Source organism: Leucopleurus acutus, assembly GCF_964270905.1.
Source record: "Leucopleurus acutus genome assembly, chromosome: 7".
Lineage (NCBI taxonomy): Eukaryota > Metazoa > Chordata > Mammalia > Artiodactyla > Delphinidae > Leucopleurus > Leucopleurus acutus.
The window spans coordinates 36582969-36607437 of record NC_139150.1 but is presented as its reverse complement, the minus strand read 5'-3'; the positions used below and the strand labels follow the sequence as shown (position 1 = coordinate 36607437).

General features: G+C 41.8%; 1 protein-coding gene across 1 annotated transcript; it reads right to left on the bottom strand.

Annotated features, from left to right (window-relative positions):
* Nucleotides 1-22903: 22903 nt before the first annotated feature.
* On the bottom strand, nt 22904-23936 carry LOC309963788 (olfactory receptor 2S2-like; the record flags this gene model as incomplete). The annotated part of the gene is given in 2 exon segments (XM_082842332.1): nt 22904-23314; nt 23316-23936. Coding segments are annotated over 2 exon segments (1032 nt in total).
* Between the last annotated feature and the right edge of the window lie 533 nt (nt 23937-24469).

Below are 24469 nucleotides of genomic sequence, written 5' to 3'. Positions count from 1 at the left end.
TCCCAATTACCAGGCTATACGTTGGTACCTGTCCATAAAGATTTCCAGGTCTCATTTTCCTATTGAAGAAAGAAAAGACAATGTGGAACATTTTTTATAAAGCTAAATATTTGATATTTGAAGTACATTTCCTTTGTTCTGAGATTATGTTTTAGTTTTTGTTAGTAGGTGGTATTTGTTATTGTTGTTGTTTAACATCCTAACTCAACAAAATAAAATCTCGACAACTCCACGTAAGTCTCCATTAAAAATAAATTATACCTCTGTGAAATCTGGAAATCTGGTAACCCGCAAGGTGAATGAAATGACACCCAGGCTCTCTCTGACTTCACCTTTCAAGGAGCTGTAGTTTATGCTAGTGGCCACTAGATGCCACTCTTGTTTAGTTACAGCAGCTAGATAATTTCATGGTGCAACTAGAGAAGCCAGAAATGGGATCTACTTGCTTTACAGTAAATTAAACTTTATTAACAAAGTATTCATTTTTCCATATATAGCTACTTTTTAATAAACACTGATTTTTATTAGTGTTTGAAAACAAAATTAATTTTCAAAGTTCAATTCTTAAAATTGAAATGATTAACTTTCTTAAACGCTTTCTTTGAATAAAAGTCTCCAATAGTCTCAGAAATGTAGTGTACCTACAATAAACTGTTTCCCTTGATCAAGAGCCTTCTGTGAGCATCTCAACTGGCTGATGACTTTATTCACGAGAGCAGGGTCTATGTCCTGTCCATTTTACAGAGCACACAGCATCTAGCACGATCTCATATTAATGTAATGATAATAATCTCCATTTGTCTGGTGGTTTACACTTTACCAAGCCCTTATAGTTTATTCCTTCTCAATGGTAGTTCAAGTTGCAGAGAATGACCTTTTCTTTGTTTTTCTTTGTTATAAGCCAAAGTGAATCTAATGCCCATTCTTCACAATGAAAGCTTTCTTCCTCACTCACTCATTCATTCATTCAACAAACATTTATTGAGCACTGCTATGTGTTAAGCCCTATACTGTGCCCTGTGCTGGGCACCATGTGTTAGTGATAAACACAGCAGATGAAGCCCCTTCCCCCATGGAGTGGACATTCACATGGGGAGACAGTCATTAACAAATGAAGAGATTACTTGTCAGGTGGTAATGAGTGTTATGGGGAAGAATAAAGTAGTAGGGGGAGGGAAAGCAATGGCAGGGTGTCCATCTTAGGTAGGTGAGAAGGTATGCTTCATGCAGATGCCTGAGTGATGTGACGGAGAGCGAAGTTTGGCAATCTGGACAAAGCACATTTCAGATTTTGTGGCAGAAAGGAGCTTGGGAGTTTGGTGTCAAGTAAGGAGCTTGGGAGGACGTCAGTGTGGCTGGAGGGAAGGGAAGGAGGGGCGAGTGGTGGGAGATAAGGCTGCAGAGGTGGACCGGACATGGATTTGTGTGGGAATTGGGATTTATTTTCCCAGTGTGACAGGGTGGGTTTTGAGCTGAGGAGGAACATGCTCTGAAACATGAAGAATGGGAAGCATGTGCACCTACTGAGTAGGCTCAATTTGTATATATTTTGAAGGAGGCAGACAGGACTCCCTGATACACTGGATGGAGAGGGTGAGGGAAAGAAGAGTCAAGGAAGATCCATAGGTTTTCAGCCTGAGCAACCAGGTGGGTGGTGATGCCCCATTTACTTATATGGGAAAAATTGGGGAAGGAGCAAGTTGGAAGAGGGGCATTGAGAAACTGAGAGTTCTATTCTGGACTTATTAAATTTGAGGATTCTACTGTACATCCAAGTAGAGATGTTGAGCAGGCAGGTATTATTCTAGTCTGGACTTTGGAGGATGGGTTGGGGCTGGCAAAGTTGCTCTGAGATCTATTCTTGTGGACTTCTGCTACCTGGGCAACTTAGGTACAATAGGAGCTATTTAACTTATTCTAATGGCACCTGGGAATTTAGCACGATCCCATAATATCTTCACTGAATTTCAACTGGAATATTTAGTAAGTTTTACACCTACTGAAGCTGTCAGACATAAGACCAATATGTTTCAAAACATACAAAGTGGGCTTCCTTGGTGGCACAGTGGTTAAGAATCCTCCTGCCAATGCAGGGGACACGGGTTCGAGCTCTGGTCCGGGAAGATCCCACATACCGCGGAGCAACTAAGCCCGTGCACCACAACTACTGAGCCTGCTCTCTAGAGCCTGCGAGGCACAACTACTGAGCCTGCGTGCCACAACTGCTGAAGCCCGTGCTCCGAAACAAGAGAAACCACCGCAATGAGAAGCCCACGCACTGCAACAAAGAGTAGCCCCTGCTCACCGCTACTAGAGAAAGCCCGCGTGCAGCAACGAAGACACAACATAGCCAAAAAAAAAAAAAAAAAAAAATACAAAGCATATTTTGAAAAGTTAAAGATTATACTTTTCTATTAAATTTACTTAACTAATTTAGAAGTTACTTTGCTTCTGAATGACAGTTGTACCAACTGGAGAGGGCTTTCCTTTGAGCACCTCCTGCTGGTGAGAGCATCAGGGATCAGATGATACCTGTTGAACCAGCAATCCCCTTCTAGAACTCAGTCCTAAGGAAAGCATTAAAAAAAATGAATCAAGTTTTCTCAACAAAAATGTTCATCTAATCGTCATTTACAAGAGAAACATTGTAAACAAAGTGTCCACCAGTAAGTTGCATACTCAGTAACTGTGGTGTAATAATGGAAATGGAAAATGATTCATACATCAAAAGATGTTAACAAAGTGTTTTTAGTAACATAGTAGGGCTGGTTATGATATAAAATTAGGTGAATCATAAGATATAAACGTGCACATACAATAATATTCTCAATCACATAAAAATGTGTATAAAAATGAACAATTAAAAAATTGTAATACATTAACTATACCACAATAAAACTGTAAAAAGTTTTTAAAAAAATTAACAGAGGGAACTTATTTCAAACTTTTTAGAGCAGTTAACTCTAGGAGATCAAATTCCCTCTTATACTGCTTTGGTTTTGTCCAAACTTCCTACAATGGGCATGTGTTATTTTGTGCTCTGAAAAAACATCATCCTTTGGATTGAAAATAATGAAAAAAAAATGGGGAAATGGAAAGAACTAGCTTTGGCCTGGGGATCAGGAGCTAAGGATTTGGGTCCAGAGTCCTGGCTCACCCTCTGAGCAGGGCAGACTCCCTTCTTTCTCTGAGCCTCAGGTTTCTCACCTGCAGAATGTGGATAGGAATCCAGCCTGTCTCTCTCCTGGAGTAGATGTGAAGATCTAGCAAAGATGCCAGCAAAGGCGCTGATCCCAGAGGTAATTCAAAGTCTGAAATGTGAGGTGTGCTCTCCAAGGCTCTAGGGACTATGTCCTGCCTTCCCACGAGTGCAGAGTTAGTAGGAGAAGGTAACTGAAGGGGGAGAAGGTTCACAAACACAGTGGCTCCTCTGGGTACCCTGTTCTGGGCCCCAAGGAAGAAGGTCTTCAGTGTCCACTAGATGTGAGCCTGATCCTGACTCATTCATGCCTTAGAGATTTGGTGGTTAAATGGGAGAGATCTCAGCAAGCATCTGATAATAATACTAATTTTATAGTTGTAGTTATTGAAAATTCCCAGTGTGTCAGGCACTGTGCTTGGTGCCTTTTACTAATTTTGTTCATCAGTTCTACCCAACAAATATTTACTGTGCACATTCTATGTGTCCTACCTGTGCAGTTTGTGTTAACTCCATTTTTATGTGGCAGGATTTCCCCACTCCTTACTTCTTTATTAGGGCCCGTCACACACCATCTCCCTTTTGGCATGAGTGAGACACACCACACCAAGCTGGGATAACAGGAGTTCACCTTTTTGTATCACAAGTCGCAGCACAGAAAGAGACAGAGACTTTTGTGGCATAATAATACACACACGATATATTAAGGGTATATCAACTTATATGGTAGTCAAGCAACTTGCCTACATTTCCACGGTTATTAAGTGATGGAGCTGGGAAGGGAACCCAGGACTGTTTGTCTCTACAGCCTGTGCTCTTTATGACTGTGCTACTTCACCTGTTTCTAGCCCATCCAGGGTGGAAGCTGTTCTCCCCAGCATCCTCTACTCAAGCTCTGCCCTCTCGATACCTCCTGAGTCAGGGCATCCCATTGGAAGGTTTTTTTCCAGGATGAGCTGTAACTTCGATCCTCTCTTCCTGTCTCATGCCAGAGAAGCCTTCCCTGACCACTGCCACACTAGGCTAGGTTAGGCAGCCCGTCCTGGGTTTCCAAAGGGTTCTGTACTCCTTCATGGTGAAACGGAGCAGGACCCTATGATACTCCCCGCACCTGCCCGCCACATCCTCAGCCTGCCTTTTGTCCGTGGAAAAAATTTAGCCAAAGAATAAGTTTAATCAGAGAAGTGAGATAATGCAGAAACAGAGGAAAACAGTCAAAGGAGACCAAATAATAACAGTTTAGTCATTAAGCATAGCCAAGGACTTTTAGTTCCTCCTTAAGGGCTATAGATAATATTCTGAACCATATTCTGGGAGCTGTCTTGTAGATACTGAAGCCCCCATCAGAAGGAAGAAGTTAACTATATGATGACCAGGCTGTAGCCATGACATAAGCTGCCACAATTCCAAGAATTGGCCTCAGAGAAATGGAAACAAACCGACCGTGGAACTGAAGATTAACTGTACCTAAAACAATCGAGATGACGCTGGTCAGACCACCGATGACCAATTTCAAGATGACTGTGAGAGCTGACTGTATGGTTTCTGCAGCATGTAGCCCCCTCCCTCTATCTATAAAAGCTCTTGCCCCCTGATTGTCAAGGGGGGAGTCGGCCTTTGGACAGGCGTACACCCTCCCCTCCGGTGGCCAGTCTCAAAAATAAAGCAACCTGTCCTTTCCTACCAACACTTGTCTCTCGAGAATTGGCTTTTGAGCAGTGAGCAGCCAGACCTGGGTTTGGTAACAATGGCACTCTCCGCACTTAGAACTCCTTCAACGTTCATTTTCTCCTCTTGGCTCTAGCTCCATGGAAGCAGGGTCTTCCTTGCTACATTCACTGCTGTGCTGCTTGTCACTCGGGCTGTTTGCCTGATGTGGAGGAGGTAGACCCTAGGCACGACCAGGTCACTACATGAGGATGAGTCCCCTGGAGGGTTGGCATCCTGCAAGGCCCCAGTCAGAGGACCCGTAGAGTCCTCAGCCCTAAGCCCATGGTGCTTGCTTTGGATTAGAGACACATGTGGTGGGATGGGTACTTAGGGAACACTGCAAGAATTAGATTATTTCCATGGGCTTTGACATTTTAGAGGTAACCGAACATTGTCAGTTATCTTTCAGGGCAAGAGAAAATGAAAAACAGTGAATGCAAAAGCAGGAGACGTTTAATCTTGTGAGCAAACCTGCCACGTGGATCCTCGATAGTAATGGGATTTTCTTAGAATTGCTAAAAAATTGCTGCTTTATCATTTTATCTGCTTTCTGCTTTTGTATTTTGTGGTAAAGCTCCTGGTATTTGGCCAAAGGGATTGGAATTACAGGTAATGACCCCTAGAATTCAAGATGACTATGGAAGAGCAGCCGGGTGTGGGTGGCGGGTGACCAGCACAGGGATTTCAGCCGTATGGAACGGCTCTCACCTGATGTTTGTGGTCTGGTTCTTAGGGAAAGTGAGGACATAGGGGCTTATGGGAATTGTCATACTTACTGTCTGGGTAAAAGCCATCTCATGGCAAGGCTTGCCTTCTATGATAATTTTTATTTATTATTTCTTTTTATTTTGTACATTCAAAGATAAAAAGAAATTTAAATTTGTTATCTGGGGAGACTAAGAGGATAGATTTTTGATTTTTAAATTCTTGAAAAGAATGTGTGTTTATTCTTCAAGAATAAAAGTTAGGAGCTTCCCTGGTGGCTCAGTGGTTGAGAATCTGCCTACCAATGCAGGGGACACGGGTTCGAGCCCTGGTCTGGGAGGATCCCACATGCCGCGGAGCAACTAGGCCCGTGAGCCACAACTACTGAGCCTGCGTATCTGGAGCTTGTGCTCCGCAACAAGAGAGGCAACGATAGTGAGAGGCCTGCGCACCGCGATGAAGAGTGGCTCCCGCTTGCCACAACTAGAGAAAGCCCACGCACAGAAACGAAGACCCAACACAGCCAAAAATAGATAAATAAATAAATAAATGAATAATTTTTTATAAAAAGAATAAAAGTTAGTTTCTAATTCCCTTACTTATATTTTATTGCTATTTTCTGTTTTTATTTTTGCTATCCATTATGAAAGTCACACTCTTTACTTATGAAACTAAATTGATATCATTTTTTACTGGGGTAAAGTATACACAACATAATATTTATGATTTTAAAGTGTACAGGTCAGTAGCGTTAAGTACCTTCACATTTTAGGGCAACCATCACCTCCATCCATCCCCAGAACTGTTTGCCTCCTCCCAAACTGTAGCTCTGTACCAGTTAAACACTATCTTCCCATTCCTCCCATCCTCAGCACACCATTCTACTTTCTGCCTCTATGAATTTTAATACTCTAAGTACCTCATATAAGTGAAATCATACACTATTTGCCTTTTTTGACTGGTTTATTTCACTTAGAATGTCTTCAGGTGTCATCCATGTTGTAGCACGTGTCAGAATTTCTTCCTTTTTAAGAATAATATTCTGTTGAATGGATAATTTTTATTTTAAAAATTCTATTATGGCAAACTTCAAACATACATAAAAGCACAAAGAATAGTATATTGTGCTCCTAGGTACCCATTATTCCAATGGAAGATTGTTTATTCCATTTATACTTCCACCCAGTCCACATCCTACCTTTGGAAGCTAATTCCAGAACTATCACTTAATCTGCAAACATTCCAGGATGTATTTAAAAGATAAGAACTTTTATTAAAAATGTAACCACAACACCATTATCACAACACCCTGAAACACTGAACAATGATTCCCTAATATCATCAAATATCAAGTCATTATCCAAATTTCTATATAATTTTAAATGTTTTAGTTGATTGTATTTTCTCATATTTGTAACTGGCCATTTCAAGCCTCTAAAGATCTGGTGGTAGTAGAAGGGGGTTAGTTCTAAATCAAGGTAAATGAGATTTGAACTAATCAGGCTCCAGGTAAACTTCATGTACAGGTACTTGAAAGAATCTTTTCCTGGCTTGTCTGTTCCAAAGGATGTTTGCTTTCTTCTACAAGCTCTGAGAGTAGTGAAGCAATTGTGTCTTTGCAGTTGAGTACCCCCAAAGATTTAGCCTTTTAATTATTTGTGCTCTCTGATTTGGACTTGGCCTCTTATGCCCTTCCCTATGGAAATTTAGTAGTTTATAGTTTCGAGATAGGTAAGAGGATGGACTCTGGAATATACCTGGTGCTGTTAACTGCAACTTGAAATTGAAAAGGCTTATGAATGAAAAAGAAAAAGGAAATGAATGACGGATATTGGAGGATATTGTAAGACAGACTCAAGGATAAGGGTAAAATAAAGGGACTAGCTGAGCAATTCCTGTTATAAATGATTGGCAGTAGTATTCCCTGGGGGAAGGGACAACATGAAAGAGGAGACTCAAGGCAGGATTTTTAGCAACAATCCAAGGTACAACTTTCTTCTTCTTCTCCTTCTTCTTATTGTTTTATATTAAATTAGGGCTGCCAGATAAAACATAGGTTACCGGTAAAGCTTCAATTTCAGATAAACAGTGAATACTATCTAAAGTATTATAAGTATGTCCCGAAGTGTCCTGGGTACTTTTGCCGTAAGCATTTTTGCTGTAGATATCTTTGCCGCAGGCATTTTCACCGCAATCTTTTTGCCGCATCACTAATTGGCCGTAAGGCAATTTTGCCGTGAAAGAGAAAATAACGGGTTGACAGTTTTGGGTTTGACAGGTTGGTTAACTGGTTGAAATGTGTTAGCATTTCTTCCAGTTGGCGACATTATTGATGGCTTTATCGAGCTGACAGATGAGGATGGGATGATCTGACCCCCAGAGTTGGCTTCCAATTTTGAAACACACTAGGGTGGAAGAGAAAGAGACCTTGGAGTGTCTTGAAGGCATACCGTTGAACCCACACTTCCCACAGAACTTTGGAACGTCTATCAACAGACATGTGACAATGTGCCAAGAACAAACAACTGTGTAGAAGCTTTCATTATGCAATACAAACCTCGGTCACAAGCGTGCACTCTAGTTATTGGGAACTAACACCTCTCGTTTAAGTTTATTTTTATTTTTATTGAAGTACAGTTGATTTACAATGTGTTAGTTTCTGGTGTACAGCAAAGTGATTCAGATATATATGTATATATATATATATTTTTTTTCTTTTCCATTATGGTTTATTACAGAATATTGAATATAGTTCCCTGTGCTATACAGTAGGACCTTGTTATTTATCCATTCTGTATATAATAGTTTGCGTCTGCTAACCCCAAACTCCCAATCCAACCCTCCCTGCAACCCATCCCCTTGGCAACCACAAGTCTGTTCTCTATCTATGAGTCTGTTTCTGGGAACTGACACCTCTCTTTTTGGCCTGCTGCACTTCTTGTGGGATCCTAGTTCCCTGACCAGGGATTGAACCCCCGGCCCTCGGCAGTGAGAGCATGGAGTCCTAACAGCTGGACCGCCGGGGAATTCCCGACAGCTCTCTTAACAAGGGAACAAATTTTAGCAAAAAAGAAAAAGTGTGATGCTGAACAAGGAGAGGAATCAACAAAGAAAAAAAAAAAAAGGGCGGGGAGAGGGCGTATAAAATACTATGAACGAGAGAATCCGTGCTTAGGTACAAGTGCTTAGGTACAATGCACAAATAAAGTCAGTTATTTGTGCATTATTGCCATGAATCTATACACATTTTAAATGCATTCAAATGTTTTGTATTTTGCAATAAAGTCTGTTTAATTTTGTTACTCATTTCTCATGCTTCATTATGTCCTTTTTAATGTTCGTTCCCCTTTTATTTTTCGTTCTTAGCTTTTACGGCAAAATTGCCTTACGGCCAATTAGTGATGCGGGAAAACGCTTGCTGCGGCAAAGATGCCTCCGGCAAAGATGCTTCTGGCGAAAATACCTGACACATCCTGGGTAAGTTGACATCTTTATACTAAAAAAAGTATTCGTTGCTTATTTGAAATTCAAATTGAATTGGCCATTCTGTATTTTTATTTGCTAAATCTGGTAACTCGGCCGTCAATGCATAGGGACTCCACCTGTGAACAGGGCCTTTGACCTTTAGGCCTCTTAGTTTTCTTTCTTAGAGTATGGTTGATGGTTGAATTTTCGTTTCTTTATTTAGTCTCCTTGTCCTGCATGTTCTACCTAATGTCATAGCTTTTTTTTTTTTTTTTTTTTTTTTTTGCGGTACGCGGGCCTCTCACTGTGCGGCCTCTCCCGTTGCGGAGCACAGGCTCCAGATGCACAGGCCCAGCGGCCATGGCCCACGGGCCCAGCCGCTCCCCGGCTTGTGGGATCCTCCCGGACCAGGGCACGAGCCTGTGTCCCCTGCATCGGCAGGCGGACTCTCAACCACTGTGCCACCAGGGAAGCCCATGTCATAGCTTTATATTAAAAAATTGACGTAGTTTACATTAGCACCAACAATATGAGTATTTATTATTCTCTATTCTCATCAACATCTAAAGCTATTGTTGGTCTTTTTTTTTTTTTTTTTGCGGTACGCGGGCCTCTCACTGTTGTGGCCTCTCCCATTGCGGAGCACAGGCTCCGGACGCACAAGCTCCGGACGCACAGGCCCAGCGGCCATGGCTCACGGGCCCAGTCGCTCCGCGGCATGTGGGATCTTCCCGGAGGGCACGAACCCGCGTCTCCTGCATCAGCAGGCGGACTCGCAACCACTGCGCCACCAGGGAAGCCCTATCGTTGGTCTTTTAATTTCTGCTAATTTTCCGGACAAATGTTTGAGAATTGCTGGTTTAGAGCACTACTTAAATGAGACGAATTTTTCTTTTGTGACGCCTAGCATCAAGGTTTTGGTTAAAAAGAATTTTAAATTTTATTCTATATTGTAAACAATTTTACAATGAAATGTAATGACTTACAACACGTTAGCTGTTTTTAAATTCCAACAGTGGATTTTCCAGCTGCTTCCAACAAAACTGATCTTTTCTGTGCATACTCAAGGCAACACTCAAGAATTTCAAATTAGCTTTAGCAAAATCAAATATTTATATTGAAAAAGAAAACATTTGAACTTAGAACTCGTTAAGATAAAAAAGTTAACAAGCTGAAGATGCCTTGTTAGTTAATGCCACTAATGGCAACATCTAGGTCAGATAAGTTATAGTGATTTAAAACAGCATTCTCACTAGCTTTGTGTAACCATATTTGTAATTATTGCTATAAGTGATTTAAAAGGTCCCGTCGTCTCTTTAGTCTACATTTCCACAAAAAGCTCTTGAAAGAACAAATTCTGCTCAGTTGTTTTTTCCTTTGCTTAAAAAAAAAAAAAAAAAGAAAGTGCCAGGAATCCCACCCCACCCTGCTGCTGGGTAACAGTCAATCATTTATTATTCCTGGATCAAACACAAGCATTCATGTCTAGGAAAACATTTTGCAATGAATGGGATCTTGGTCTCTACTAAAAACAAAAAATGGCTAAAAAGAGACTTCAATTTATTTTCAAATTCTATGGCTAAATTCCTATAATTCCTAACTGGTGAAAATATTGGCAAGCTACTAGATTTTACTTAGGATCAGGTTTACTTCTTTGGTGCCTGCCCAGAGGAGCTATTGAGAGCTACTTGTGGCTAGCTTTTAAGAGACCAAATGGACCTCGAAGGGAATGAATATTGACACTAATGTACAATGCACAAGGAGAAGCAGAAGAAAGAATTGAATACTTTTATTTTTTGAATAACTAAGTATAACCAACTTTCACTTCAAAGTTTTAATATTTGGCAAACCAAAAAGGTTACTTCTCAAAATGACCAAACATAACTGAACCCTTTCTTTGCATTTTGATATTAAGCTGGGAGTTATATAGCTTATCAAAATTCTTGTCTAATCATCTAATTCAGGCTCACCAAATACAATCACTGTCAATCCAGACATACTCAGTGGTCTTCCTTTCCTTAAGCCTAATCAGACCTAAAGCTAATTAATCCCCCCAAAATAATCAGTTCCCCTCAAAGTGATCAAATCCCTTCCCCCAAGCATTCCCAATCATCTAGTCAACCACTAGCCATGATCTAGCAATCATCCATTAAATAAATGTCATTGTGGCAGGGACTGATAATCTTTCAATATCCATTTTTCATTTCCCCTTCCACTAATAGAAACCTCTAAATTTTAACTAAGCATCCTGCTTCCTGGCTAGACACTATATTTCCCACCATCCTTTGCATCTGGGCATGTCCACGTGACTAAATCTGGCCAATGGGATTGAGTGGAAATGATGTTTTCAATTTCCAGGTCATGTCCTTGAGAACTGTCCACGCCTTCTCTGTCCCCCTTTCTTTCGGCTGGAATGTTTGAATTAAAGTGGTAAACCAGCTTTGATCAGTTGGATGATCAAACCAGCTTTGATCAGTTGGATGATAAACCAGCTTTGATCAGTTGGATCTGGCCAATGGGATTGAGTGGAAATGATGTTTTCAATTTCCAGGTCATGTCCTTGAGAACTGTCCACGCCTTCTCTGTCCCCTTTTCTTTCAGCTGGAATGTTTGAATTAAAGTGGTAAACCAGCTTTGATCAGTTGGATGAGGACAACAACATAGGGGAGAGTGGAGCAAAAAGAAAGAAGTGGGTCCCTGGATCACCTTGTAGAGCAGCATGACAGAAGTGCCAGTGAAGTCTCATGGTCATCCAGTCCAGATGCATGTAGGCCAAGGGCTGTTTCCTTACACCTACAGTCATGATGCAGTGTCCTCCTGTCCCACAGGTCAGATCTCAAGGTGTGGCCAACCACAGAGGGGTTTTGAAGGGCTCAGTACTTTCCAAGTCCTTGTCACTCAGATGCTGAAGCCTGTGATTAACCAGCAGAAAAAGAACTTGGCCCCCAAGTAGCCCTCTTGCAGTCTAGGAAGGTGAAGTCACCTAAGACTTCTGGTGAGAAGTCTTTCTGTTCCCTTAGAGGTGAGCATTTGTGAGAGACCAATGAGATACTTTAGAGTTATGGACTATTAAAACTAAATCTGGGTAGAGTAGAAGCCTTTAGCAAGACCTGTAGGTCATAACTATAGACATTTAACATCTGTGGATGAGTCAAAATGTTATCAATTCTCAATATTTTCAAATGGATGGTGAACCAGCTTCAGACACCTCTTTGTGGTTCCTGCCGCCTCCTTGTATGCCCTTGAGTTTGGTGAAATTGGTTTAATTATATCATTAGGCCCAGCTGCCTCTTGAGACTTGGGATTTTCTGCCAGAACATTCAGTTGTGCACTTTGAGGACTGTTTACAAGAGTTGGTGAAGTCGAACAGTGAAGTGTTTCATTAGAGGGGGAGTCAATTCCACTCCAAAGTCGTCTTTATGCTCTTACACTAGGAACATTATTAGAGAATCAGAGGGTACTCAGAGACATTTAGTTAGAGCACAGTATATGGAGAAGACAAACTTTGCGTAGATTGTCTCCTTGGACAGAGATGAAGGTGAAGTTTATAAAAACAAAATCTGCAGGTGATCTTTGTTTTGGGGTAAGTTCATTGGCGCCAAGGAAGGCAGTTTGTGCTTGAAAAGGGCTGACAGAGTTATGAGGAAAGGCAATTCTTAGTTGTATGTGGGTTTTTCTGAGAAGCCTTATGATTTCAGCTATAGTACTACGTTCGTCGTGTGTCCCTCTCTGTATCATAGCAGCTGGTGTCCTTCCATTGGTACCTGCATGATTTTTCTCGCTGGAATTTCTTTGGGGAATTAATAATATGGGAATTTCATGATGGTGCTTTTGGACCCAAATTGAAACATAAACATATACATGTATGTCATGGCTGTTGATCCCTAGCTTACAGAAGGGGGCATGAAGCGAGCCTACTGCCTTTGTTATAGGACTGTGTGGATCATCTGGCTGTGTTTGATGTAGTACAACACATGATGAGATCTTAGGCAGCCTAGATAATAGGATAGGGAATTGTGATAACTATTATCAATACATTTCATCTTCTCTGAGAAACACAAAGTGAAGCTTTACTGTCATACTTGCTGGGAACATGTCCCAAAAGATGAAAGACATTTTAATTTTCTGAATCCAGTCAAAGAACCTGATTCCACATCCAAACATATTACTTATTATTTTAGATGTACACGACAAACCAGTATCCATAATCCAAATCACAATTATGCTGCCCAGGTCCATCTCTGATGAACCTGAATGAGAATTAAAGGTGAAGACTGTGTTGATCACTTGATGAAGAAATTCATAATGCCACATTAGCTAAACTTGATGTGTATTGCCCATAGTTCAAAGTCTTATGATAGCTATTTTATCACGAGCTAGCATTGTCCTGGCAATTGTGCGACCGGCTGGGAAACAGATACATATGGAGATAAAATTTCTAAGAAACTATTTTGTCAGCTCTTATTTTTTTCCCAATGTAGCTGAGTAAGTTTCTGTAGACAAGGGGCTTTCTGGGAGTGAGTGGCAGCTCTTACATTAAAAACAATATAATGCAGAATTAGAATTATGGAGGATTTTTTGGTAGAAACTGTTTATTGTTCCACAATATCTGGTCATCTCTTCTTTCAGAATCAAAGTATCCCCAATTTTTAACTAGGTCACATGTTTGCACAGAATTAAGGCTGTATTTCTCAGCATCTCCTGCAATTAACTACAGCCACGTGACTAAGGCGAATGGATTGCAAATAGAATTGTAGCATGACAGCTTCTAGAAACCTGTCTTATAGGACGGCTGGCATATGCCCTTTGCTCCCTGTATTATTCAGGATTCTCCAGAGAAACAGAACCAACGGGAGATATTTATTTGTTTATTATGAGGAATTGGCTCACACAATTATGGAGCCTGGGAAGTCCCACAATCTGCTGTTTGCAGATCCTGGAGACTCAGTCTGAGTCCAAAGCCCTGAGAACCAGGGGAGCTGATGGTGTAAATCCCAGTCTGAGGCACGATGAGATGGGATATCCCACTGAATTCCTCCGTCCTCCACCTTCTGTTCTATTTAGGCCCTCAACATATTGAATGATGCCCACCCTCATTGGGAAGGGCAGTAAACTTTATCAAGTTCACAAATTCAAGTGCCAATCTCATTGGGAAATGCTCTCACAGACACATCTAGAAACAATGTTTAATCTGAGCATTCCACGGTCAGTCAAGTTGACACATAAAATTAACCAGCACCCTCCCCTTCTTCTTTGTCATTCTTTCCATCTTACCACTTGCAATGCGGCATGAGAGCTGGAGCTCTAGCTGCCTTCTTGGACTATGAGAATAAGGACTACACCATTGTAATAAGAAAGCAGTAAACTAGAAGGAAGTGGAGTCTTTGAGGAACAGAGATTCCACAATATCCCTGGATTACCTACCCTGCAGATGTTTATACAAGACACAGAAATGAGCTGCTATCTTGTGTAAGCATTACTAATGTGAGGCTCTGCTATATTTGATTAAACCTAATCTTCACTGATACAAAACCTTATCTTTATGTTTACTTGATTCTTCATGGGCCTTAGTCAATGGGTCTCTAGCCATTTCCTGTCAGTGGTAAGAGGCCAAAGCCTGGTCCTTAGGATAACAAACTCAACATGTTACGAATAGGGACAGGTCCAGTGAATCTCAAGGACTTAAATTTTCCAGCTGCTTCAGTTGGTTCTGAAGATAATAGCCACGAGCTCTATGAGGCAATGTGACTACATTTATACTCTTCAGAGAGCATTGCTAATGCAAAACGTATACCTATCCTTTGCTTAAGGATGTCGATTCATTCATGAAAACCTTTCTGCTAAGGGAAAAAAGTCAATAGATGGAAAAAATTTTCTAATGATTTTAATACGAAAAATTAGGATACTGATCCAAGATACCCTAAACAATATTCACAGAAGAATATATTAATTGAACAATGAAAACAAGTTTATGTAATAAACAGCAGTTAGAAAGTAAATAGAGTTTATATGTAAAATGTAATATAATGAAGTTTACAGTACTTTCCAAGGGAGGAAGAAGGACTTGATAGTGGGTGGGGCGGGGGAGAAGGGATTCTTTGGAAAGTGGAGTCTTCTTTCTGCCCTATTTTCTTCAACAATATTTCAGCATTTTGGGGGTTCGTGGTAATCTTGCATTCAAACTGCACTATAAATAAAATCATATCACAGAAAATATTTCTAGGGCAAAATAAAAATAAATACACGAATGCTTCAAAACATGTAAAAAATAGTGCATGTGCACAGCCCACTGAAGAGTCGCAGGAGGTACTGCCTCTTCATTTGTCTTGCCTGGCAATACATTTGGGCTCATCCCTATGTGGCAAACAGCTCTTGTTTGTTCCATATGATATTCTCCAGCTAGAAACTGCTGTGCTGAGTAATAAGTTGGTGAGTGTGTCTTTGCCTGAAACCAAAAGTCAAAATATTCTTGTAGTATATGTCATTGGGTGAAAACATTGTTATTCTGAAAAAAAAATTTTTTTTTAAAATTAAAGGAGTCGGGCTTCCCTGGTAGCGCAGTGGTTGAGAGTCCGCCTGCCGATGCAGGGGACGCGGGTTTGTGCCCCGGTCCGGGAGGATCCCACATGCCGCGGAGTGGCTGGGCCCGTGAGCCATGGCCGCTGAGCCTGCACGTCCAAGAGCCTGTGCTCCGCAACGGGAGAGGCCACAACAGTGAGAGGCCCGTGTACCGCAAAAAAAAAATTAAAGGAGTCACTGTCTGAAAAGTGGAATAACCTTCAAAGCCATACTGGCAGCAAGTCATTACTGACTGGTCATTATGTGGGGTATGTGTATGGCTGGAGAGGAGGGGTCAGGAAGAGGCAGCAACTCGAATCTCTTTACAGGGGTCTTACACTTGGTAACAGTGAGCTAAGTCCTTAAGAGGTGTGGTAAGAACGCCAAACTGCAGGCAAAACTGCCACATCTAGCCTTTTTGCCAGGGCCCTGGGCCTAAAATCGTTCCTGTGTTTTCTTTCAGCCAGACTTGAGGGATGCAGGGTGTGTGTTCCCCCGTCTGGGAGAAAGAACGGGATAGTTCACCTGTACCTGTTCGCTCGCCTCCCCATTTTCCTGAAATCTCTTGAACGCCGGCTGGGTCTGTGCTCACTCTTTTCCGGCTCTGAGCCCCACCGTAAACCTCGGTAAGTGCTGCTGGAGCCAAAAGGCATGGGCTGTGGAGTCAGACGAAGTTGGATTCAAATCCTGGCATTTCCTTCTCTGAACACTTTTAAGTCTTTCTTATTCACCTCCTCCCTCTTTTCCCCCCAGACCTTCCTCTGACCTTGCATTCTCCTCAAGTTGCATCGTATCAAGTTTTTTCTTCTCTAACTTCACTGTTACACGTGTTCAATCTGCCGTCTTATCAGAAAGAGTTTTTGTGCTGGACTCGACTCTCCTGGAGTGCTCTTGGCATGTTTTTGTTCCTCTGGCGGTTCACTCGCATCAGGAGACTTGTTTCTCTAGGTTCTGTTTACTCCTCTGTCTGGCTGCTGGGTGCTCTGCTGCTGGCGCTCTTTAGGCAGCCGGATCCTGGGAGTGGGCCAGGCACTGTAGTCTGCCCGTGTGTGTTAGGGTGTGAGACACTGGCCACTTGTGAGTCCTTTAATAGGCCCCAAGCTGCCAAGGCGAGTAAAACTTGCATAATTCTCTACTCTGGGCCAGAGAGACAGACCCCTGGGCTCCTCCAGCGAACCTGACATGGAAGCAACAGCCCTGCCCCTCTGTGGTCCAGAAATCGCCCAAGCAGACTCTCTTAGATACCATAGCGTTTCCTCTCCTTCTTGCCCCAACACGTGATGCTTGTCTCCAGGATCTCCTTGTACAGAGGAGTAAAATTCCTGCACCACTTCCATCTTTTAGGACTCTCACATAGCCTCGGCATTGCCCACGGCTCTGAGTCTCAGCAGCTGCCTGTTCTAGGAAAGTAGAGTAGCTGGATTGGGGTTGGGTTGTAACGCATTATGGATTCTACAGAGCAAACTGCTGTCTTCCCAGAATCCTCAGAGGATTCTCTAGTAGAATCTTTTAGGATTTAATTTTTTTTTTTTTGGCGGTACGTGGGCCTCTCACTGTTGTGGCCTCTCCCGTTGCGGAGTACAGGCTCCGGACGCACAGGCTCAGCAGCCATGGCTCACGGGCCTAGCTGCTCCGTGGCGTGCGGGATCTTCCCGGACCAGGGCACGAACCCGTGTCCCCTGCATTGGCAGACAGACTCTCAACCACTGCGCCACCAGGGAAGCCCTAATTTTTTTTTATTTTAATCTTAGATTCCTCTGGAATTTATCTTGGTGTTTGGGGAGGGGTCTTATGGAACTGAGACCCAGAATAATGAGCCCAATTCCGAGAATGTGGAAAGAAGCAGGACATTGGAACCAACTGATGTAAGAAGCAACTGCTGCTGCTCAAAGGCATTGTGGGGCCACAGGTCGGGAATAGGGAGCAAAGCAGAAGGAGCAAGTCCCTTTTTCCTTTTCCAGCCTTCCACTCTCCCTCTAGCGCCCCCTATGGGCAGCACCTATAGGGAGCCAGCTGGCAAAGCAGAAATGTGGTTTGGAATCCCAGCCCAGCAACATAAAACTGAATAGTATAGAAGGATAGCTTTGGAGCTGAGAGACAATAGCTTAATAATTAGCACATTGACTTTATCACATATTACATGACCATATATATTTGGGTCTATTTCTAGACTCTATTCTGTTCCAGTGATCTATTTATTTCTCCACTAGTACCAAACTGAAAAGAAAAATCACTTTTACATACATTTTGATATCTAGTAGGACTAATTTCCCCTGGTTGGTCTTTTTCCAAATACTTCTGGCTGTTCTGACATGTTTTTCTATATGTATTATATATAATGTATAATTTATTTCTGTGTGAATTAGAGTTAGCTTGTTAGTGACTGGGATTGCATTGAATTTCTGTATTAATTTCGGGAACTTGAGAAGTTTACACTAGCAAGATTTCTTATCTGAGTTATATTTTTCAATTTATTCAATATTCCTTTGAATTCTTTCAATAGAGTATTATGCTTTTCTTCATGTAAGTATTGTGGATTCTTAACTTTATTCTTAGGTATTCCCCCCCTCCAATTCATTGCTAATATAGATGAATTCTTTTTCCCCCATAATATTTCCTCCTGCATACTGTTTGTATGAAAAACTTGATTTTTGCTTGTTAATTTCATAACCAACTTCTTCATTGAATTCTCCCTTTTTTTTTTTTTTTTTTTTTTTTCCAGTACGCGGGCCTCTCACTGTTGCGGCCTCTCCCGTTGCGGAGCACAGGCTCCGGACGCGCAGGCGCAGTGGCCATGGCTCATGGGCCCAGCCGCTCTGTGGCATGTGGGATCTTCCCGGACCGGGGCACAAACCCGCGTCCCCTGCATTGGCAGGCGGACTCTCAACCACTGCGCCACCAGGGAAGCCCTCTCCTATTTTTTTAAAAAATTAATTTATTTACATTTAAAAAATTTTTGGCTGCTTTGGGTCTTCGTTGCTGTGCACAGGTTTTCTCTAGTTGCGACGAGCGGGGGCTACTCTTTCTTGCGGTGCGTGGACTTCTCATTACGGTGGCTTCTGTTGTTGCAGAGCACAGGCTCAAGGTGCACAGGCTTCAGTAGTTGTGGCTCGTGGGCTGTAGAGCGCAGGCTCAGCAGTTGTGGCGCACCGGCTTAGTTGCTCTGCAGCACATGGGATCTTCCCGAACCAGGGCTCAAACCCGTGTCCACTGCACTGGCAGGCGGATTCTCAACCACTGCGCCACCAGGGAAGTCCTGAATTCTCCTATTTTAGAAGAATTGCTTTTCAATCTATTTTCCTGTTTCATCGAGGTATAAAATTATTAGTATATAAGTTATCAATAATAATAAAATTATTTCCCACTTTCTTCTATTTTCACTCTATATTTCTTTCTGTTCTCTAATTCAATGGTTGGTATTTCCAGAACAGTGTTAAAGTGTAATGGGTTTGATCTACTGATTCATCATTAAGCATGTTGCAGACTTTTAAAATTAGAGACATTTTAATTTTGTTAAAGAACACACCTGTTCCTATTTTATTAGAAGTTTTATAAAACTTAGAATTAAATTTGTTAAACTTTAAAAAATAACTTCAGGGGAACTATTGAAATGGTTATTTTTTCCTCCTTTGACCTGTGAATGTGATGAATTATCCCAGTAGGTATCCTTAAATTTTTCCACCTTTACGCTTTAAAAGTAAATCCACTTGGACATTGGTTTATCCACTTGGACATTATTTTAATGTATTGCTGAATTCTATTATATATGTATAATACCTATAATATATGTATATACACAGACACATACATTTGTGAGATGGGTCTCTGGTTTTCTCAGTTGTACTTTCTTTGTCATGTTTTTCATGTTTCAGTATCATTGTTATGCTGGCTTGGTTAAAGGAATCTGGAAGATATCTTTCTCACTGTATGCTCTGAAATAATTTAAACAGTATTAAAACCTTTTATTTAATAGCATTCACCTGTGAAACTCCCTGGGCCTAGAACATGTTCAGGTGGTCAATCTTTGACAATTTCTCAATTTCTACTTAGATAGTTGGTGTTTTAAGATTGTCTAAATCTTAAATGGTTAATTGGGTAATTTATATTTTCTTAGAATATAATTTTTCCCCAGATTCTCACATTTATTTCTGAGAGTAGAGCAAAAATATGCTTTTACAGTGTTTAATTTTCTTGGCTACAGTGGCATGCATCATAATTGAGTTGGGTGGTCCATCCGGATTGGGGGACCGCTGGGGGGTGGAGATGAAGGGCAGGCTGAACAGGTGGAACCCGCCTCCCTCTACTGTCTCCCACCTCCATTCTGCCCCCAGCCCTGCCCTGCTTCCGCCAAAGCAGATCCACTTTATATTTGAAGTTTCAGCTTAAAGATTTCATTGGGGATTTGGTCACTAAAATAAAAGCCTGAAAAAGCACAGATCCAGAACTGTAAAGTTGAAATAATACATTTGTTTGAATAAGTATAATAATGTGATAGTATTCCTGTCCCCCCAAAGAATTTATCCATTCTAGTCATTTTCATTTGGGGGATTTTAGGAATGAGTTCCTATATTGTATGATATCATATCAATACTTTTTCAGAAAGACTGATGACCTAAGTCAGTGAAAAATTTCCTCAGTTTGGTTGTCTCTTCTTGTTCCTGTTAATGCATCTTGTTCTTTTTGAAAGCGTCGGCTAGAAGAAAGGTGACTGACATTGAAAGGCAAGAAATGTGAAGTTGGAGTAGGGTTAGACATTGTTCCTAGAGAAAACAATTTATGTGATTTCTAGTTTAATAATTACATCAGGATCATGTAGTTTGTAATATAAAAGGATACAGCTGCCATTAGAGGAAAAGAAAGTAGAGGACAGCCTACTAAGAAGGTAGACTTGTTCTTGGTGTTTCTCAACGTCAGTCTGATCTCAGTTACCCTGGGGAAATAGAGTTAGCTTAGCAGTGTTATTATTCCCAAGGTATTTTCAGAAATATCACATCCTTTCAATTGCCGGAATAAACGAGATGATGCTGTAGACACAGTTTGGTACCTCCTGTTGGGTAATGTTGGGTGATTTTGGCACAGGAGGAAGAGCTGGGGCTGTTTGGGCTGGAGGGGAATATCCTCGGGAAGAACTATCTTCATATGTCAGAGGGAAAGGGATTAGGTGCATTTCATGTGGGGACACAAAGCTGAATTAGGATGGGAAGGTAGAGGCTACAGGAGGATATATTTTCGTATAATTCAAGGAAGAATTTGCTAGTAGGGCTGAATGAAACAGCTAGAATCTGGAAGGATTGAATTCTTCGTCACTGGAAGTGTCCAAGCAGATGCTGGATGACTGGCGTCAGGGATATTGGAGAGGAACTCCATGCATCCTGTAGCTCTGGTTGAAAAGAAGACCTCTGAAGCCTCATCTAAGGATGATGTTGCACGGCTCCACAAGTGTCTGAAGTTTGCCTAAATGGCCACTAGATGTCACTCTTGTATGTTTGCAATAGCAAGATTTTTTCTTTTTAATACGTTTATTTTTTATTTATTTATTTTTGGCTGCATTGGGTCTTCATTGCTGCTCTTCATTGCTGCATTGGATCTTCAAAGCTGCGGACTTTCTCTAGTTGCGGCAAGCTGGGGTTACTCTTTGTTGCAGTATGTGGGCTTCTCATTACAGTGGATTCTCTTGTTGCAAGCGTAGGCTCTAGGCGCACTGGCTTCAGTAGTTGTGGCATGCGGGCTCAGTAGTTGTGGCTCGCAGGCTCTGGAGCACAGGCTCAGTAGTTGTGGTGCACGGTCTTAGTTGCTCCACGGCATGTGGGATCTTCCCGGACCAGGGCTTGAACCCATGTCCCCTGCATTGGCAGGCAGATTCTTAACCACTGCACCACCAGGGAAGTCCTTTTTTTTTTTTTTTTTTTTTTTGCTGTTGCAAAGTAGAAATCAGAAACATGACTGATTAACATAAGACAGTGAAATTTTATTAACAAAATGTGCATCCCTGTCTTATACAATTCATTTTTAATAAATATAAGAAAACATAAATATCACTTGAAGCAAAAGTTTCCAAGATCTACTATATTCTCAAAATTGGATTCCTTTTCTAAAGTCTCTTTTAGTTTTCCAGTATTCTCAGAATTTAATATAACTTGCCATAAAACCGCTCCTGTTCATCCACTGCCATCTCAAATGTCTCATCCATCTTTTGTATCTATTGTTCTAGATAGGAACTATATCTTGCTCTCTTCCACATGGCACATTAGCACTGTGCAGCACTCATAATAATACTTCTAGCAATATCTTACATTTCTATGTTGCTTACTATTTACAGAGGACTTATTTATAGTGTCTTATCTAATCCACATAAAATAAAGTGGTTAGGTTTTTAAAATATGAAGAAATAAGCTGAGAGATGTTAAGCAACCTGCCCAAGGTCATAAGTAAGAAAATGCTTCCCAGTTTTATTGTGCTAAACTATGGAGGCTCAGGAAATGCTACAGACTTTATGTCTCTTGGACATTTGCAGTGTACATTAGTATATTAAAGGCTCTGAGAATTCGTGGCAACTTTAACCCCCCACCCCAAAGTCTTCAAACATATTTAGCCACTATCTATTTCTTTCTTTATCTATCTACCTGTCATCTATTTTTTTTTTTCAGAATGTGAGTTATTATGTAACAGAATACTAACTTTTCTATTGGGAATTGCTGTTAAGTGATAAATGTCAAATTCAAACCCTCTACTCCTTCTTCAATTTAATTTGATTGACTAGCAGTGTTTCAAAATGTGCAGTGCATCAAGAAAAACATAGCCTCAATTTTCTTATAGATAAAAAAGAAATTTATTTAATCAAAATAGGTTATTCTCACCCAAAGTCTTTCAATGTGGCAAATTTTGTCTCTTCTGAGCATTTCAGGCAAACTCAATCTAATATACAGAAGTCCAAGATGAAAATGTCCACTTCCTCCTTGTTCCTCTGACTCTCCCTGTGATTCCAACAGGGGTGGCAAAGCTGCTGTGAGAGCCATCTTACCTCTCTGAACTAACTCTGCAGTTTAGGCACAACACGGGCCATTAGGCTTGCTCTAATGGTCCCTGTCTCCTTGGTTTTAACATGTTTTCAGAATGTCTTCATCATTCAATTAGAGGATTTATTGTCTGACATCTGTTGAATGTCAGACATGTGGCCAAAACTCAGGAAGGACACTCTGAAAAGTTAAACATTCCCTGAAAATGGACTTAAGGGCAAGAGATCATTCCAGTTAAGTTGACTTGGCTTTAGAATGGCAGCTGTAATGATTGAAGTCCTTTCCTCCATGGGGGTGAGAACCACAGAAGACTCCTCCTACAACACTGACTGAAGGATTTCTGACTCACCAGTTTCCTCACAGCGGCCTTCACATCCTTGTTCCTCAGGCTGTAGATGATGGGGTTGAGCATGGGGGTCACCACCCCATAGAAGAGGGAGATGAGCTTGTCTGAAAGATCCTCTTTGTCTACCCCCAGGAGGGGGTCCTTAGACTTGGGCTTCCCATACATGAAAAATAAGGTCCCATAGAATATTATCACCACAGTGAGGTGGGCAGAGCAGGTGGAGAAGGCCTTTTTCCTCCCCTCAGCTGAGGGGATCCTCAGGATGGTAGCAATGATGAAGGCATAAGAGGCAGAGATGAACAGAACTGGGACGCCCCAGGAAGATCACATTGGTCACCCCTATACCGATCACATTGATGGAGATGTCGACACAGGCCAACTTCAGGACAGCCAAGATCTCACAGGTGAGGTGGTTGATGATGTCCCCACAGAGGGCCAACTGAATTGCCAAGGATGTGTGTACCAGAGAAGCAACACCACCAATAGCCCAGAAGCTGGCAGCCATGGGCACATAGGCAGCCTTGCTCATGACCCCAGGGTATCTAAGGGGGTTGCATATGGCCACGTAGCGATCAAATGCCATCATGCTCAGGAGTACACACTCTGTCCCTGCCATGGCAAAGGAGAGGAACATCTGCACGGCACAGGTGGAGAAAGAGATGGTTTCCTGGGGGGCCAGGAAGCCATCCAGGACCAGAGAGACTGAGGAGGTTGTGTAGCAGATGTCCAGGAAGGAGAGGTTCCTCAGGAAGAAGTACATGGGCTTGTGTAGGCGGGAGTCCAGGATGGTCACCAGGATGAGGACCTCGTTGCCCAGCAGGGTCACCAGGTACAGGAGCAGGATGAGCACAAAGAATGTTTCCTCCAGCCTTGGGTGGGCTGAGAGGCCCAGGAGAATGAACCCCACCAGGGGGGAGGTCTGATTAGCTTTTTCCATGTGATGTCCCCTCTGTCATCAGCAAATTACAAAAGTAGCATATCAGGCTTTCTTGAAAAGAGTCCCAGGCATCTGGTATGCGGTCATTCCTGCTGTGTAATAGGAGAGCATATGTGTGTTAGAGAAAAACAACTGAAAGAGACAGCAGGGTGTCCTCAGCTCTTACATGAGAGAAGGTCAGAGTTGGAGCAGAGCTTACAACGGGCCAGCATTGGGCGAGGGCCTCAGGTAGTCTAGGTGTGTGAGGGGTGTTTCCGAAGTTGCTACATCCTCTCATTGTCCATAAAAGCAGCTGAGACCTCGAGAGGGAAGTGACCTGTCTGAGCCTTCTAAGTTGGTGACAGAGACAGGATTTGACCCCAGCGGACCTGATCCCCAGTCAAGGAGAGATTTTCCTCCGCATTATGACTAGTGGCTGGAAAATCCTATGAATGATTTCTCTTTAATGTAAATGTATAGACATTTCATTTAATCTGAGTTTTCTTAGATTCTCAGGGAGGAAAATCCCCAAGCTGATCCAATTCTTAGAACAA